The following is an 18,495-nucleotide window of genomic DNA, read 5'->3' as shown; positions in this document are numbered from 1 at the left end:
AAACTTTGGTAAAATTTAATCATTTTTCTACGCTAATCACCCTCAATAATTTAAATTGTTACTGATTTCTTGCAAATGAGGGCATTGCAAGATCTTAAGTGTGGGAAGGGGTTAAATTCTTTCGGATTTTTATCTTAAACACTTGGTTACCATTAAAAATACTAGTAAAGCAGTAGTTGTATTAGAATCTAGTGCTCTCTGATAATAAAGAACAGCCCTAGTCTTATATACTGACTACCCAATTCTAGTAAAATTTTTCAAAATTTTCAATTAAATGAACTCAAAATCATGTTTATACATATTTATGAATGATAAAACTAGGTTTTAACACCGAAATTATTGTTACCTCGGAAAGGACATAAATTGAGAAACAAACCAAAATGTTAAAATTCATTTAAAATGAAATAGGGGACAATAAAAAGGAAAATAAAAGCCAAGTGTGGAAAAATTTACCAAGATATTTTAAACATATGTCACATATTTCTGTAACAAATAACTGAAAATACTTTTGCTTTGGACTAAACTAAACTGTTTTACCCGATGAAAGAAAAGAAGAGATGGATCTACACGATGAATCAATTCCATCATTAAAAGGAAGTAAAGTCTTCCGAAAAAGAAACGCGCTTCTTGATTTAGGTCAGGAAGTTGTCGTCCAGACCAGCTGTAGGTTGACGAAAAATCTAGAAAAGTCATCACTAAAATCAGCAGGAAATCCACGGACCTCAGCATAAAACAGGGTCGCCAAGTGGTCAGATTTATCCTAACCATGAGAATGATTTATCTCGTACAATGGGGGGGCACCGTGCAAATTAGCTTGATAAGACTAATGAATCAGATCCCCAGAAAGGATAATCTCTTTAAAAATTAAAAATCAGCTTTTAAGACTGATATTACTCAATCCTTGAGATTGACCTTAAAGATTGAGAATTCAAACTCATGAAATTCAATGATATCTAAACTCGAGCTTGAACGAGAAAATATTTTGATAAAATTACAAACCGATTTGTTTTCTGAAAACCCTATTTTCAATGCGTTCATTACCATTGAACGTAAAATCCTAGGAATTCACCTGGAATTCATTAGGTCATCTGAACCAAATCGGATGTCAACCGTAAGAACGGTGGTTGCATAGCATGGTCAAAGACAGGACCTTGTGCCAGACCGAAAAATTATAAGGGTGAGCTTTACTATTGCTCCTACAAAGGATAGTAATTGCGTACGACACGTTATAGACCATAATTAAAAGCATGTCAAGGAACATTGCCTTAACAGTTGCTTGTTCAACGCTTTCCTTTACAACCGGACGGTAGTTTATCGAAAGGTAATATACGGAGCAAGTATACTGGACGTGTTGCTTTCCTAATACAAGGTTAGCAAGTGGGTGACACAAAACCGCAAGTTTTGAGCTAAAATTTTCAAATCTGAAACCCACCAAACCCACAAAAATATTTTGCAAACACCGGTGAAGGGTTATTCCAGAAAACTTATCTAGGGTAAAAGCTAGATTAAAATTTTCAAAAGATCAAATGTTTTCATAAAGATCCAATTTCCTTAAAGGATCTAAATTTTATAGTCATGTGGGACTGTAAACCATATCGTTACTACCATTGTTTATACCGCCGTATAGAAATTACTGATGTACAAAGTGTGAAGAATAAAGAAGTAATTCTAGTATTTCAAGACTATATTGCTTGAGGACAGCAACGCTCAAGTGTGGGAATATTTGATAATGCTAAAAACGAACATATATTTCATAGCATTATTCCTCAAGAAATACAAGCTTTTAGTTGCAATTGTTCTATTTACAAGTAATATTCGTTTAAAATAATAAAAGGTGAAGACAAAAGACAGATTCGACGAATTGAAGACGCAAACGATCAAAAAGCTCAAAAGTATAAAATACAATCAAAGAGGTTCCAATTATTGATAAGAAACGTCTCGAAATTACAAGAGTACAAGATTCAAAACGCAAAGTATAAGATATTAAATTATTCGCAAAGACGTTCAAAAATCCGGAACCGGGACCAGAGTCAACTCTCAACGCTCGACGCAACGGACTAAAAATTACAAGTTAACTATGTATATAAATATAATATAATATATAATTAATTATATAAATTATATATATATTATATTTATATAATAATCCGTCGGCAAGAAAGGCTCCAAAATGGTGTGAGCTGTAAAATCGAACTCCGCGACTTGCGGAGTTCAAAGAGGGAAAAGGCCGCGACTCGCGGAGCTCACCTGGACTCAAATCCCTATAAAAGCAAACGCAGTTTGATCGCAAAAATATCCAAAAAAATTCAATCTCTCTCTATATATGTATACGTAAATATATATAATTTATATTTTAATTTTAATTTTAATTTTAAATTCTAATAATAAGGGTATGTTAGCGAATGTTGTAAGAGTGTAAGTCGAAATTCTGTCCGTGTAACGCTACGCTATTTTTAATCATTGTAAGTTATGTTCAACCTTTTTAATTTAATGTCTCGTAGCTAAGTTATTATTATGCTTATTTAAAACGAAGTAATCATGATGTTGGGCTAATTACTAAAATTGGGTAATTGGGCTTTGTACCATAATTGGGGTTTGGACAAAAGAACGACATTTATGGAAATTAGACTATGGGCTATTAATGGGCTTTATATTTGTTTAACTAAATGATAGTTTGTTAATTTTAATATAAAGATTTACAATTGGACGTCCCTATAAATAACCATATACACTCAATCGGACATGATGGGCGGGATATTTATATGTACGAATAATCGTTCATTTAACCGGACACGGGAATGGATTAATAGCCACTAGAGTTATCAAAACAGGGGTGAAATTATGTACAAGGACACTTGGCATAATTGATAACAGAGTATTAAAACCTTGGGTTACACTCAGTCGACATCCTGGTGTAATTATTAAACAAAGTATTAAAATCTTGTTACAGTTTAAGTCCCCAATTAGTTGGAATATTTGACTTCGGGTATAAGGATAATTTGACGAGGACACTCGCACTTTATATTTATGACTGATGGACTGTTATGGACAAAAATCAGACGGACATATTAAATAATCCAGGACAAAGGACAATTAACCCATGGGCATAAAACTAAAATCAACGCGTCAAACATCATGATTACGGAAGTTTAAATAAGCATAATTCTTTTATTTCATATTTAATTTCCTTTATTTTATATTTAATTGCACTTCTAATTATCGCACTTTTATTTATTGTTATTGTATTTAGTTGCACTTTTAATTATCGTACTTTTTAATTATCGCACTTTTATTTATCGCAATTTCATTATCGTTATTTACTTTACGCTTTAAATTAAGTCTTTTATTTATTTTTAATATTTTACATTTGGTTTTAACTGCGACTAAAGTTTTTAAAATCGACAATCCGGTCATTAAACGGTAAAAACCCCCCTTTATAATAATAATATTACTTATATATATATTTGTATTTTTATAAATTTAAACTAATATAGCGTTAAGCTTTGTGAAAAAGATTCCCCGTGGAACGAACCGGACTTACTAAAAACTACACTACTGTACGATTAGGTACACTGCCTATAAGTGATGTAGCAAGGTTTAAGTATATCCATTCTATAAATAAATAAATATCTTGTGCAAAATTGTATCATATTTAATAGTATTTCCTTGTAAAATATAAGCTATTTTATATACACCTCGCAAAAACATCAATCATTAATTAAACGATTGCAGTTTATAAGAAATAATTCTCCACACATTTAGTGGGATTGATATACCATTAATATATAGGAGTAATTACAAATAAATATGGATACAAAATAAATTCTAAATATACATTAACTTGTTCTCCAAGTATAAGATATCATACATAATTACGTAACATCTCTAATACCCCCCCCAAGCGAATTGGTGGTGGGCTAACATGGAGCTTGGAACGAAATGATTCAAATAATGGTCGAGGGAGACTCTTCGTAAAGATATCTGCAGGTTGAAGTGTTGTAGGAACAAACTTCGTGTATAATTACCAGAAGAGACGAGCTCGCGAATAAAATGATAATCAATATCAATATGTTTTGACCTTTTGTTAGAAACAGGATTCTGACTTAGAAATATTGCACTCTTGTTATCGCATAAAATTGTCGGTCTTTTCGGAGGCAATACATAGAGCTATCGAAGAAGATGAGTAATCCATACAATTTCGGCTGCAGTGTTAGCTAAAGCACGATACTCCGATTCATAGCTTGACCTAGCTACGGTTGGCTGCTTCTTGGCACTCCATGAAATAAGGTTACCACCAAGAAAGATAGAGTAACCATAGGTAGAACGTCTTGTCTTAATACACCGAGCCCATTCAGCATCAGAGTAACCAAGTAACGAAGGTTTTGAAGCATGATGAAAAGAAAAACTATAGACAAGTGTACCTTTAACATATCATATAATCCGCTTCACAGCCTGAAAATGGTCAGTGGTAGGCGCATGAAGAAACTGACTAACTTGATTAATCTCATAAGAAATGTTGGGGCGAGTGATGGTTAGATACTGTAGTGCACCAACAAGCAAGCGATAGAAGGTAGGATCCTTGAAAAGAGTACCATGCGATGAGAAGCTCTCAGCCGTAGCTAGTGGTGTTGCAGATGGTTTGGAGTCCACTAAACCGGCCCGAACCAAAATATCATAAGCGTATTTCATTTGGCTCAAAAGTAACCTGAAATCATTGTAAGCTACTTCGAGCCCTAAGAAATAACTAAGGTAACCAAGATCCTTAATGGCAAATTCCTCATTTAGACGATCGATGAACTTTCTAATGATGGTACTGTTATTTCCTGTGAGGATTAAATCGTCCACATATACTAATAGGTAAAGTAGGCATGATCCTTTTTTGTAGACGAAGAATGAGGGGTCTGCTCGACTGCAAGAAAAACCAAGCTGAAGAAGAAAAGTACTAAGCCTTTGAAACCAAGCTCGGGGGGCTTGTTTAAGGCCATACAATGCTTTCTTGAGTCGACAGACGTGAGAGGGAAACCTTTGGTTGATAAATCCCGGAGGTTGTTCCATTAATACTGTCTCAGTGAGATGGCCATTGAGAAAAGCGTTGTTAACATCTAGTTGATGAAGCGGCCATTTGTAAAGTGTGGCAAGAGATAACACAAAGCGAACAGTTAAAGCTTTGACAGATGGGCTAAAGGTGAATGAGTAATCAATGCCAGGTACTTGGGTAAAACCTTGTGCAACTAGACGGGCTTTTAGATGATCAACTGAGCCATCTTATTTGAACTTGGTGCGAAAAACCCATTTGGACCCAACAATATTGCCATGCTTTGGTCGCGGTACAAGTTCCCATGTTTGATTAGTTTGCAACGCATGCATCTCATCTCTCATAGCTCTCAACCAACCTGGATCCTTAGAAGTAGTTTTAAATCCACATAGTTCAACGTGAGAAAGTAAGGCCTGATGAAGGCCAGAAGAAGCAAGTTGAGCTAGATCAACGATATGCCTTGGTTTGAAAATTCCAGCCTTAGAACGTGTAACCATGGGATGACCAGTAGTAACTGTGGATGATCTAGAATTAGGCACAACAAGATCACGGGCATGATAAGGTTGTAAAAGTGGGTGACCAGTAGTCGCAGATGAAGGCACATCAGAATTGTTGGCATGATTGGATTGTGACTACATATCATGGTCATGACAAAGTGTGCACGAAGAGGTAGGAGACAAAGTTTCTTATGCAGTTGTAGCAGGTGGAATAGATAAGCCGGAACCCATAGTGTCAGGTGAAGTAGAATGCGAATAGGAGCTGCGGTATCCATGTAATCTAAAAATACCAAACTTGCGGGATCAACACACGGTGAATTTCCTTTAAATGGAAAAACTGCTTCATCAAATTGGGCATGACGTGTAACATATTCACAACCGGTGGTAATATCCAGGCAACGAAACCCTTTATATTGGGAGCTATATCCAATAAAAACACAAGAAATACTATGAGGCACAAGTTTGTGTAATGAATAGTCTCGTAAATATGGGAAGACACGACAACCAAAGGTACGAAAGGTACCATAATGTGGTGTGGATGAAAAGAGGAGTTCATAAGGACTTTTGTTGAATAAAACCCGCGATGGCAACCTATTAATAATATAAACAGCAGAGCTAAAAGCATCAGGCCATAGAGAAGCAGGAGCATGCGAGTGAAACATCATAGCCAAACCTGTTTCAGTGAAGTGACGGTGTTTGCGCTCAGCTCTACCGTTTTGCTGTGGTGTATAAGGACAAGATATACGATGATGTGAACCATTGTCCGAAAGTAGAGATTTAACTCTGGAATTAATAAACTATGTACCCCCGTCACTTTGAAACACTTCAACTTTGCACTCAAACTGAGTCTGTACAAGATTTAAGAAGGCTGTAAATACCCTAAAAAAATCAGATTTAGCCTTTAACGGGTAAAACCATGTGAAACGAGAGAAGTCATCTACAAATATTACATAATATCTATATCCATGCGTGGACATAACAGGAGCAGGACCCTACAAATCAAAATGTATCAAGTCTAATACATGAGACGAGCATTTTTCATTGTTAATAAATGATAAGCGTTTACTCTTGGAGAGTTGACATGATGAACAAAGGCCCGGTTTTGGTAATAAGGATGTGATCGATAATCGTCCTGATTTATGTAATAATGAAATAGTGTCAAATGAGACATGACCTAGACGAATATGCCATCGTTCAAACGAGGCACAAAGCTTGATGGAATGTAACTTCGAAACAAAAGCCTTGTGTCCCCGCTCAAGCACATAGAGATCTTGACTACGCCGACCTGTTGCTAAAACTGTTTTTGTGAGACGATTCTGAATAACAAACTCATGATCATTAAATAATATGTCAACAGGGTTATCAGATGTTAATTTGCTAATGAATAAAAGATTCTTGGTAATATATGGGACAACAAGAACATCTAATAATTTAATATCCTTAGAGATGAGAGTAGAGCCAATATGTGATATGGGTATCGAGTTGCCATTACCAACCATGACTTTCTCATTACCTGAGTAGGGTGTGACTGAGCCAAGATGAGATGATGATGGAGTCATGTATGCGGTAGCCCCTGAATCAATATACCAAACCGGATAATTAGAGTTCACATGACAATTTGCATGAAAGACTTGAGCCAAATTAGCATTAAAAGAAGATGAGCGAGATGCATAAGTATGAGGATCCGGACATACGGAAGCATAATGCCCGTTATTACTACATAATTGACAATGAGGAGATCGTCTAGCAAAGCAATGGCTCATGATGGTATATCTCGTGAGTAGACACAAAATGTGTTCCCACGTTATTTCTTTGCAAAAGAAAAAGGAGCTGTGCTTTTGAATTCTAATTGAGGATAACTCAAATAATGATGATTTTGTTGTAGCTTTGCGTAAGTGATAATTCTCAAGAAGAGTCGGTAAACAAAAATTGATTTAGTTAATAAATATTCAAATTGGCTTCTACTGGGTTATCGATAAGAAAACGTTGTGATAACAGATAAATATAATCTTCAATTGATATAAAATAAATAATCATATGCAATATTTAATTTGAATGCATGTACCAGGTGGTGAGATTAAGATTGAAGTACGCAAAAAATATGATGACGGCTAGAAAGATACGGCTAGAAAGATAGAAGAAAAAGAAATGGAGAGAGGTGATTTAGGGTTTGGGATCAATTAGGCTGATACCATATAAGAAATAATTCTCCACACATTTAGTGGGATTGATATATCATTAATATATAGGAGTAATTACAAATAAATATGGATACAAAATAAATTCTAAATATACATGAACTTGTTCTCCAAGTATAAAATATCATACATAATTACGTAACATCTCTAATACAGTTAATAGCTAGACCATTGATAATGAGAACAAAACTCCCAGTATCTGTATAGGGTCATGCAATTTTGCATGATGCATCATTGATTTGCAATAGACCAAGTACAAGCCATACATATTCTCCCTTGCAACTTGCTTTTGGCCATCAGCTAAATATTTTCCACCATAGAACATTTGGTTGTGCAGTTTATATTCGTATCTCACCACCACAACGCACTAAAATGGGTCCTCAAAGAAGGATGGGAATATATGTTGGATATGAAACATCTTCAATATTAAGATATATTGAACCCATGACAGGTGATGTTTTTACAGCACGTTTTGCCGATTGTCACTTTAATGAAACATTATTCCCTAGATTATGGGGAGAAATGAAAAATAAAGAAAATGATGTTTAATGGTGTGAACCTCAATTAACGTATCTTGATCCTCGCACAAAAGAATGCGAGATTGAAGTTCAAAAAATAATGCATATATAAGAACTTGCAAATAAATTGCGATGCATTTACAGATACAAAAAGGGTGACTAAATCATATATACCAGCAGCAAATGCTCTAGCTCGAATTGTAATTCCAAAAGCTGACAATAAAGTCACTCTTGAGTCTTTGTCATGCCAGAAATGTGGGAGACCAATTGGTTCCAAAGATAAAAATCCCCGAAAAAGAAAATTAACTGATAAAGAGGGAGACCAATTGGTTCCAATAGTCCTACTGCAGAGGATATTTATGATGTCAATAAGGAAATTGTAATAAATTATAAACATTCAAAAATATTATGGAACCGAAATGAAATGAAAAATCTTGATGAGAAATTTTCATATAATGTTGCATATGACATCATGAATGATGATGATGATCCAGAACCAAAATATGTCATTGAATGTCAAAATAGACGTGATTGGGATCAATGGAAAGGAGCAATACGAGCTGAATTTGAATCGCTCAATAAAAGAAATGTTTTCAGATCTATCGTTATCACACCTAAAGATGTGAAACCTGTGGGGTATAGATGGATTTTTGTTCGAAAAAAATGAGAAAAATGAAGTTACAAGGTATAAAGCTAGACTTGTAGCTCAAGGTTTTTCTCAAAGACCAGGAATTGATTATGAGGAAACTTATTCTCCTGTTATGGATGCAATTACGTTTAGATACTTAATCAGCCTGGCAGTTTCTAAAAATTTAGAAATGCATCTCATGGATGTGGTTACTGCTTACCTATATGGATCACTTGATATATATATATATATATATATATATATATATATATATATATATATATATATATATATATATATATATATATATATATATATATATATATATATATATATATATGAGAATACCTGAAGGTTTTAAGGTATCCAAATCATCTAATGCAAAAGCCAAAGAAATGTAGTCAATTAAATTATAAAGGTCTTTATATAGGTTGAAACAATCAAGGCGTATGTTGTATAACCGATTCAGTGATTACTTGATAAGCAAAGGGTATACAAATAACCTTATTTGCCCTAGTGTTTTCATTAAGAAAACAACATACGGATATGTGATCATAACTGTTTATGTCGATGGTCTTATATAACAACCCTCACTTTTCGACTTCTAAATTTACTGAATTAACCCTAGGGTTATCTGCCTGACTATATGTATTAAGGGTTGTTATATACAATTAAACATTGACCGAATAGAAATTTTTTGTCAACAATGTACGCTTAAATAAATTATATAATATTAATTTATATAATTTGACATAATTTAAATTATCTAAACTTTATATTACTTTTAATATAATAAATACAATTAAAAAAAATGTAATAACATTAGTAAACCTAATAAAAACCATAAGTAATAATCATAGTTAAATTAAAATCGTAATTTGTAATTAACATATATATAATACCGAAATAAATCATAATTATGTATTAAAAATGTAAAATACTGAAATTATTTAATATTTTACAAAAATTCGTATTTATTAATTAAAAAAAATTTTTAAAAAAAAATTACATTTTATTTTAAAATTATAATGGACTACTACTTTTATTATTTTATTTTGTAGATGACTCATAACCTAACATTTAAATACTTTTAATTATTAAAATCCCATTAAGAATTAAAATATTTTTTCTTTTAATTATTTTATTCTTTTTACCTAATTTTTTTCAAGTATAAATACCCCTCATTTCTCATTCAAACTCACACCAAAATTTCTCTCATTCTCTCTTTAAAGAATTACTACTAGTAAGTATTCTTTTCTTACTTTTTACTTTTTACTTTTACTTTTTACTTTTTACTAATTACTTCGATTTATTTTTTTTATACCAAAATATGTAAATAATGTTATAAATTATATGCAATTAAAATGAAAATAAATAACAAGTTATAATTAGTAATATATGTTACTAAAAATTATAAAAGTATTTTTATGAATTAATATATAGGAATTATAATTAAAATAGAATTAATGAATATATATGTATATACGCACATAACGTGAAGGTTATAATTAAAGATAGCGTACAAAGAGTACAAACATCATCGCTACTTGTGGCCTAGGGTGATCCTTGTTACCATTATGGGACGCTTGTGGATCTCGAATGCCATGGCTTAGATTCTGGTCAAGAGATCATGGGCCGCTCGGTAATAATAGATCATTCGAGTGACTTTCATGTTAGCGACGAAGTTTGGGTGAGATTGTACAACATCTTTGTTAAGAATTATAACCCGAACATTCTTAAACTAGAAGCTTACTATAAGTGGAAGCTTTCCATAAATAGTAGGTTTCCAAAAATAGAAACTTTTGAGAAATAGGAACTTTTCCCGAAAAACGTCACTGTCAATATAGTTGTTATATTAATAAACATACTTTATGTCAAGTTAGACATTAACTAATCAAACGTTATACCTCTAGGTTGATATCCAGATCACTTACTTGCTTTACTTTCCTTCTTGCGTGGAATACTTCAACTGCTATTTAAGGTGATTTTCATAGCCCCACTTTTACTGTTTACTTAACTGTTTATAACTTTTGGGGTAAGACACATGCTTGCTTTATAACTGTTTTACGTTTAGACACAAGTACTAAAATGTTATTGTGCTATCGTGCTTGGTCATGCAAATCCCCACCGTAATATCATTAATTGCTGAGATATAAGATGCAAACTTAGTTATTGTGAGTAGCGCTACTGAGAGTGACGTCTCTAACTATTTGACTGATGGTCTTTGGTTACATAATAATGATTCAACTGACACTGACTGTTCAATGTGTCGCGGGATAAACTTTTGTCTAGTAGCGATATTATAAACTGCAGCAACTCTTTTTAGATTGATATAATTGGTATCAATCAGCTTTAAACTAAATCTTGTGGTCTAATGCATATTATATAAACCTATGAATTTCACTCAACCTTTTTGGTTGACACTTTAAGCATGTTTTGTCTCAGGTGACAAATAAGGTGATTGCTATGAATGCTACATGATGAATTGAATGCTGCTGCATGGAGTCTTCATTTCATTACATTTACTTTGCATGTTAAAATTAATACTATTTCGGTTTGGATTTGATGTAAAAACTTTTAATACTTCCGCTGTTTTATTAATAAATGTTTTATTCAAAACGTCTCATATAGAGTCATTCTCGTTTATACAACTGTGATTTGATATAATTAGTCACAAATACCCCAGGCCCTATTTGGGGGTGTGACAGATTGGTATCAGAGCAGCTTTGCTATAGAGAACCAAGATTGCATTTTATGTGTGCCTTATGTATTAGCTAAGGTGCTTTAGCAATCTTTAGGAGTATAGCCTTTCCCGCCATAGTTTTAATTGCCTATCTCTTATTATCTTGCTATCTGTTACCTATACTTTTACCTCTTGTCTTACGTCTTCCTTAGAACGCTTGTAACCTTCTTTTTTTCATTTTTTTTAGAATGACTAGCATGAACCCTGTCATCATTACCGACACCGAGGAATCTGATTTCGAGAGATCTGTCCACACGCCTAGTTACCCTCCTATTTCACTACTGGCATCACCTACTTACACCCCTGCTACACCACCTATTTCTCCAACTTATACTCCATCTACCCTACCTTTCTCACCTAAGGACGAGTCTTCTCCAGAAAATGAAGCTTATGATGGTGACACCGAGAATGACGCTTCGGACTCGGAATATGAGGGAGAGGTAGAAGAGATTATCGAGGAGAAAGAGGAGGAAGAGGAACCCTCTGAAGATGAACCCGAATCTCCCATTATTACCAAAACTCCTTCACCAAAAAGGAAGGAACCTGAGACACCTGCTGCGAATATTTCTAGTTCTTCCAAACAGCCTAAAATGTTTGAGTTCACTAACACCGAATACGACAACACTACTATCCGGTGCAATATTATGAACCTACAAATGCATGTCGACAACATGAAGAAGTCATCTCATGAACAATGGGTAAAGATGGAAAAATGTCAAGACTATCTTAACAGTGATGTAAAGAGAGTCTATGATATGTTCTCCCAAATGGTTACTAGGCAAGACAAGAGAATTGCGGAGGTTGAGAAATCTATAATGTATCTTGTGAGCTACTTCAAGGATCAACACAAAACCTCCACTTCAAAGAAAGACTGATAATTCTTAGGATTTTCGTTTCGTCCGTTATTTCTATTTCATCTATGTAAAGGCATTGCCTACTGTACTTCTCATCTCCTTTGTATAATAAGGATGATTTATCCATTCATTATTAATAACAAGTTAAGTGGTTGTTTTTATATTTTGACTTATCCTGCCTTAGCCACATGTGTGTGATTATGTGATGATTATTGATTATAATTACAAATTATATTGCACCATAACTCTTCAACTAATACTGTAATTATGTATTGAAGAATAATGGCTGGGGAACAACAACCAAGTAACGACACCAACTCTCCTAACGGTACTCTCACAAATGAACAATTTCAACAACTCCTTGCTGCCGCTCAAGGACACAACAATAATCAGAACAACAACAACAACGGAAACCAAAACCCTTCGAACTCATGCTCACATAAAGAATTTATGAATTGTAATCCACCAAGCTATAAACGGACCAAAGGACCAATTGAACTAAACCGTTAGTTCGAAAAGACGAAATCTATGTTTCATCTGAGTAACTGCGGTAAAGCTGACAAGGTCAAGTATGCTACTGGAAATCTATCTGGTGGAGCTCTAACTTGGTGGACTGCTTATGCTGGTACAGTTGGATGGATTGCTGCCCTAGCCATACCCTGGGAAACATTAAAAACCATGCTGGCTGGCAAGTATTGTCCCAGGAATCAAGTTCAGAAATTTGAAGTCGAATTCTGGGAGTTAAGAATGAAAAATCTTGAAGTTGAGGAATACAACAATCGATTTCTGGAGTTAGCTGCTCTATGCCCTAGTATGGTTACTCCCGAGAGCAAGAAGATTGAAAAGTGTATCATCGGTCTTCCTCCTCAAATCCAGGGAAATGTTATAGCTGCTGGTAAAGAATCTATTGAGGCTACGATGTTAATGACCCAAAATCTGGTTATGGCTGCAAGGAGAAATGCCAAAGAAAAACAAACTGAAGTGAAGACTACTGATAACAAAAGAAAGTTTGAGCCTACTCAAGGTGCAAGTCAGAATTCAAACAAAAAGATTGGTGATACTACAAAAAATGGTTATGTTGGAACAAAGACGCAATGTAAACGTTGTAATAAACATCATCATGGGTTGTGCACTGTTAAGTGCGGAAGGTGTAAGAGGATTGGTCACTTGACCGAGAATTGTAGAGTCACTCTGCCTGCTACAAATACAACTCCAACCTTGCCTACTTGTTTCGATTATGGGGAAAAGGGGCATTACAGGAACAACTGCCCTAAGAACAAGACTGCAACAACTGATACTGCTAAGGGAAGAGCTTTCGTCACGACCGTTGAAGAAGCTAGGAACGAGGATGACATCATCACTGGTACGTTTCTTGTCAACAACTGCTATGCTTCTGTTTTATTCGATACTGGTGCTGATAGAAGCTATGTGTCTATTGAATTCTGTACCTTATTTGACGAGAAACCTCAAACCTTAGACACTAAGTGTCTTGTAGAAATGGCCAACGGGAAATTTGTAAAAATTGACTGAATCTACAAGGAATGTAATCTGACTCTAGTCAATAAAACCTTCAAGGTTGACTTAATGCCTGTTGAACTAGGAAGCTTTGATGTAGTCTTAGGGATGGACTGGTTATCCCCGATGAAAGTGGGTATCCAATGTTTTGATAAGACAATTAATATTCCTCTCGAAACTGGTGAAATTCTTGTCATCCAAGGAGACAAGGGTGGTTCCAAACTTAATCTTATCTCATGCATTAAAACCCAAAAGTACCTTATGAAAGGATGTCAAGCCATTTTGGCTCACATAAAAGAAGTCAAGCCAGATGAACGGCGTATTGAAGACGTTCCTGTTGTTAAAGACTTTCCTGAAGTTTTTCATGATGAACTCCCTGGTCTTCCACCACAAAGACAAGTTGAGTTTCAAATTGATTTGATCCCCGGTGCTGCACCTGTTGCAAAGGCTCCATACCGATTAGCTCCATCTGAAATAAAGGAATTATCCATTCAGCTACAAGAACTCTTAGAGAAAGGATTCATTCGTCCTAGCTCATCTCCATGGGGAGCACCCATTCTTTTTGTCAAGAATAAAAATGGCACAATGAGAATGTGTATTGATTACCGAGAACTCAACAAGTTAACCATCAAGAACCGTTATCCACCTCCACGTATTGATGACCTATTTAACCAATTACAAGGGTCAAGTATTTATTCAAAAATTGATCTTAGGTCGGGTTATCATTAGTTGAAGGTTAAGGAATCCGATGTTTCCAAGACTGCCTTCCGGACTCGTTATGGACATTACGAATTTTTGGTAATGCCCTTTGGATTAACCAATGCTCCAGCTGTATTCATGGATCTCATGAACCGAATATGCAAGCCTTATCTCGATAAGTTTGTGATTGTTTTCATCGACGATATTCTCATTTACTCTAAGAGTGAGAAAGAACACGAACAACACCTTCGACAAATTCTGGAGTTATTAAAAAAGGAACAGTTGTATGCTAAGTTCTCCAAGTGTGATTTTTGGTTGAAGACTGTTCAGTTTTTGGGACATGTAGTTGACAGCAATGGGTTACATGTTGACCCCGCAAAGATCACGGCTATTCAGAACTGGAACCACCTAAGAACGCGAAACACATTCGTCAGTTCTTAGTACTTGCCGGTTATTATCGAAGATTTATCAAATATTTCTCCATTCTTGCCAAACCACTCACCAAGTTGACTCATAAGGATAAGAAGTTTGAGTGGACTAATGAACAGGAATCTGCGTTTCAGACCCTAAAAGAAAAGTTGACTATCGCACCAATCTTATCACTACCTGACGGAACTGGAGACTTTGTAGTCTATTGTGATGCTTCAAACCAAGGTTTTGGGTGTGTGTTAATGCAACGCCAGAAAGTCATTGCATATGCATCCAGACAATTAAAGAAACATGAGAAGAACTATACTACCCACAACTTAGAAGTAGGAGCTGTAGTATTCGCATTAAAGATGTGGTGACACTATCTTTATGGAATCAAATTCACCATATTCACTAATCATAAGAGTCTCCAGCACATCTTTGATCAAAAGCAACTGAACATGAGACAAAGACGTTGGGTCGAATTACTAAATGACTACAACTGTGAACTCAAGTACCATCCTGGTAAGGCAAATGTTGTTGCTGATGCACTCAGTCGAAAGGATCGAGTCAAGCCTATCCGAGTGCGAGCTTTGAATATGATCATTCAAACAAACCTGACAGCAAAAATTCGGGAAGCACAACTAGAAGCTATAAAGCAAGAAAATATCAAACATGAAGGACCTTCAAGTTTTGAAAACCAACTACAAATCAAGGAAAACGGAACACGGTATTACAACAACCGTATCTGGGTTCCCCAATTCGGAAGTCTACGAAAGCTAGTCTTAGATGAAGCACATAAGACTAGATATTCTATTCACCCAGGCTCCAGTAAGATGTATCACGATGTGAAAGAATTCTATTGGTGGCCTAATTTGAAGTCTGATATTGCTGAATATGTGAGCAAGTGTCTTACTTGTTTGAAAGTTAAGGCCGAGCATCAAAAGTCGTCTGGTTTACTGCAACAACCGGATATTCCGCAATGGAAGTGGGAATGTATCTCTATGGACTTTATTACTAAATTGCCCAAGACTTCTAGTGGTAATGATACTATATGGGTCATAATAGAGTCTTACTAAATCTGCTTATTTCTTACCGATCAAAGAAACCGACAAAATGGAGAAATTGTCGCAACTTTATATTAAGGAGATTGTCTCACGTCATGGAGTTCCCATTTCTTTAATTTCTGATCGTGATAGCCGATTCACTTCTAGGTTTTGGAAATCACTACAAACTGCTCTTGGAACTCAACTCGACATGAGTACTGCTTATCATCCGCAAACCGATGGTCAAAGTGAACGAACCATTCAAACGTTGGAAGATATGCTTCGCGCTTGTGTTATCGACTTTGGCAAAGGCTGGGATAGACATTTGCCTTTGGTTGAATTCTCTTACAATAATAGTTACCACTCAAGTATTAAAGTTGCACCTTTTGAGGCCTTATACGGGCAAGAATGTAGATCCCCACTGTGCTGGGATGAATTAGAGGACCGACAGTTAACTGGTCCTGAAATCATGCACGAGACAACCGAAAAGATAGTTCAGATTAAGAAACGAATAGAAACTGCCCGCAGCCGACAGAAGAGCTATGCTAATAAAGGTCGGAAAGATTTGGAATTCCAAGTTGGTGACAAAGTCATGTTGAAAGTATCCCCTTGGAAAGGCGTCTTTCGTTTTGGTAAACGAAGCAAACTAAGTCCGCATTTTGTTGGACCCTTCAAGATTACTGAAAGAATTGGACCCGTGGCTTATCGATTAGAACTACCTGCTGAACTTAGCAGCTGATGTTTTAGCAGAGGTATACGAAATAGTTTATATTTTACTAGGAAAATCTATTAAATACGATACAATTTTACACAAGATATTTATTTATTTATAGAATGGATATACTTAAACCTTGCTACAACACTTATAGGCAGTGTACCTAATCGTACAGTAGTGTAGTTTTTAGTAAGTCCGGTTCGTTCCACAGGGAAATCTTTAAACAAAGCTTAACGCTATATTAGTTTACTTTTATAAAAATACAAACATATATATAAGTAATATTATTATTATAAAGGGGGGTTTTTACCGTTTAATGACCGGTTTGTCGATTTTAAGACTTTAATCGCAGTTAAAACCTAATGTAAAATATAAAATAAATACAAGACTTAAATTAAAGCGTAAAGTAAATAACGATAATGAAATTGCGAATAATAAAAGTGCGATAAAATAAACTTGCGATAATTAAAAAGTACGATAATTAAAAGTGCGATTAAATAACAATAAATAAAAGGGCGATAATTAGAAGTGCAATTAAATATAAAATAAAGGAAATTAAATATGAAATAAAAGAATTATGCTTATTTAAACTTCCGTAATCATGATGTTTGACGTGTTGATTTTAGTTTTATGCCCATGGGTTAATTGTCCTTTGTCCTGGATTATTTAATCTGTCCGTCTGGTTTTTTTTTGTCCATAGCAGTCCATCAGTCATAAATATAAAGTGCGAGTGTCCTCGTTAAATTATTATTATACCCGAAGTTAAATATTCTAACTAATTGGGGATTCGAATTGTAACAAGGTTTTAATACTTTGTTTAATGAATACACCAGGTTATCGACTGCGTGTAAACCAAGGTTTTACTACTTTATTAACAATTACACCAATTACCCTTGAATGTAATTTCACCCCTGTTTTAATTATTCTAGTGGCTATTAATCCATTCCCGTGTCCAGTTAAATGAACGATTATTCGTACATATAAATACCCCGTCCATCGTGTCCGATCGAGTGTATATGGTAATTTATAGGGACGCCCAATTGTAAATCTTTATATTAACATTAACAAACTATCATTTAGTTAAACAAATATAAAGCCCTTTAATAGCCCATAGTCTAATTTCCACAAGTGTCGTTCTTTTGTCCAAACCCCAATTATGGTACAAAGCCCAATTACCCAATTTTAGTAATTAGCCCAACATCATGATTACTTCGTTTTAAATAAGCATAATAATAACTTAGCTACGAGACATTAATGTAAAAAGGTTGAACATAACTTACAATGATTAAAAATAGCGTAGCGTTACACGGACAGAATTTCGACTTACACCCTTACAACATTCGCTAACATACCCTTATTATTAGAATTAAAATTAAAATTAAAATTAAAATATAAATTATATATATATATTTTACGTATATATGAGAGAAGAGAGAAAAAGATTATGAAAAATGATCAGAATTCGGTTTGCTTTATAGGCAGTTTTTCAATTTGGGGCTCCGCGACTCGCGGTGAAATCCTCTTCAAACTCCGCGAGTCGCGGAGAATGAATTTACAGCTCAGTCCTTGGAGTCTTTCTCTGCCGACGGTTTTTTATTTATAAATATAATATATATATAATTAATATAATTAATTATAT

At 34.7% G+C, this 18,495-nt stretch overlaps 1 protein-coding gene across 1 annotated transcript; it reads left to right on the top strand.

Moving 5' to 3' along the window:
• Nucleotides 1-13,001: 13,001 nt before the first annotated feature.
• LOC139867746 (uncharacterized) lies at nt 13,002-14,003 on the top strand. The gene has a single exon (XM_071856102.1). The coding sequence runs from the start codon at nt 13,002-13,004 to the stop codon at nt 14,001-14,003; it is 1,002 nt and encodes a 333-aa protein (XP_071712203.1).
• The last annotated feature ends 4,492 nt before the right edge of the window (nt 14,004-18,495 follow it).

This window comes from Rutidosis leptorrhynchoides, chromosome 9 (assembly GCF_046630445.1).
Source record: "Rutidosis leptorrhynchoides isolate AG116_Rl617_1_P2 chromosome 9, CSIRO_AGI_Rlap_v1, whole genome shotgun sequence".
Taxonomy (NCBI): Eukaryota; Viridiplantae; Streptophyta; class Magnoliopsida; order Asterales; family Asteraceae; genus Rutidosis; species Rutidosis leptorrhynchoides.
Note: the sequence above shows the minus strand (reverse complement) of the source record. Positions and strands in the feature narration are given on the sequence as shown.

Bases quoted from the DNA above. Each gene is read 5' to 3' on its own strand.
- LOC139867746 (XM_071856102.1), top strand. From the start codon at position 13,002: ATGTTTCATCTGAGTAACTGCGGTAAAGCTGACAAGGTCAAGTATGCT.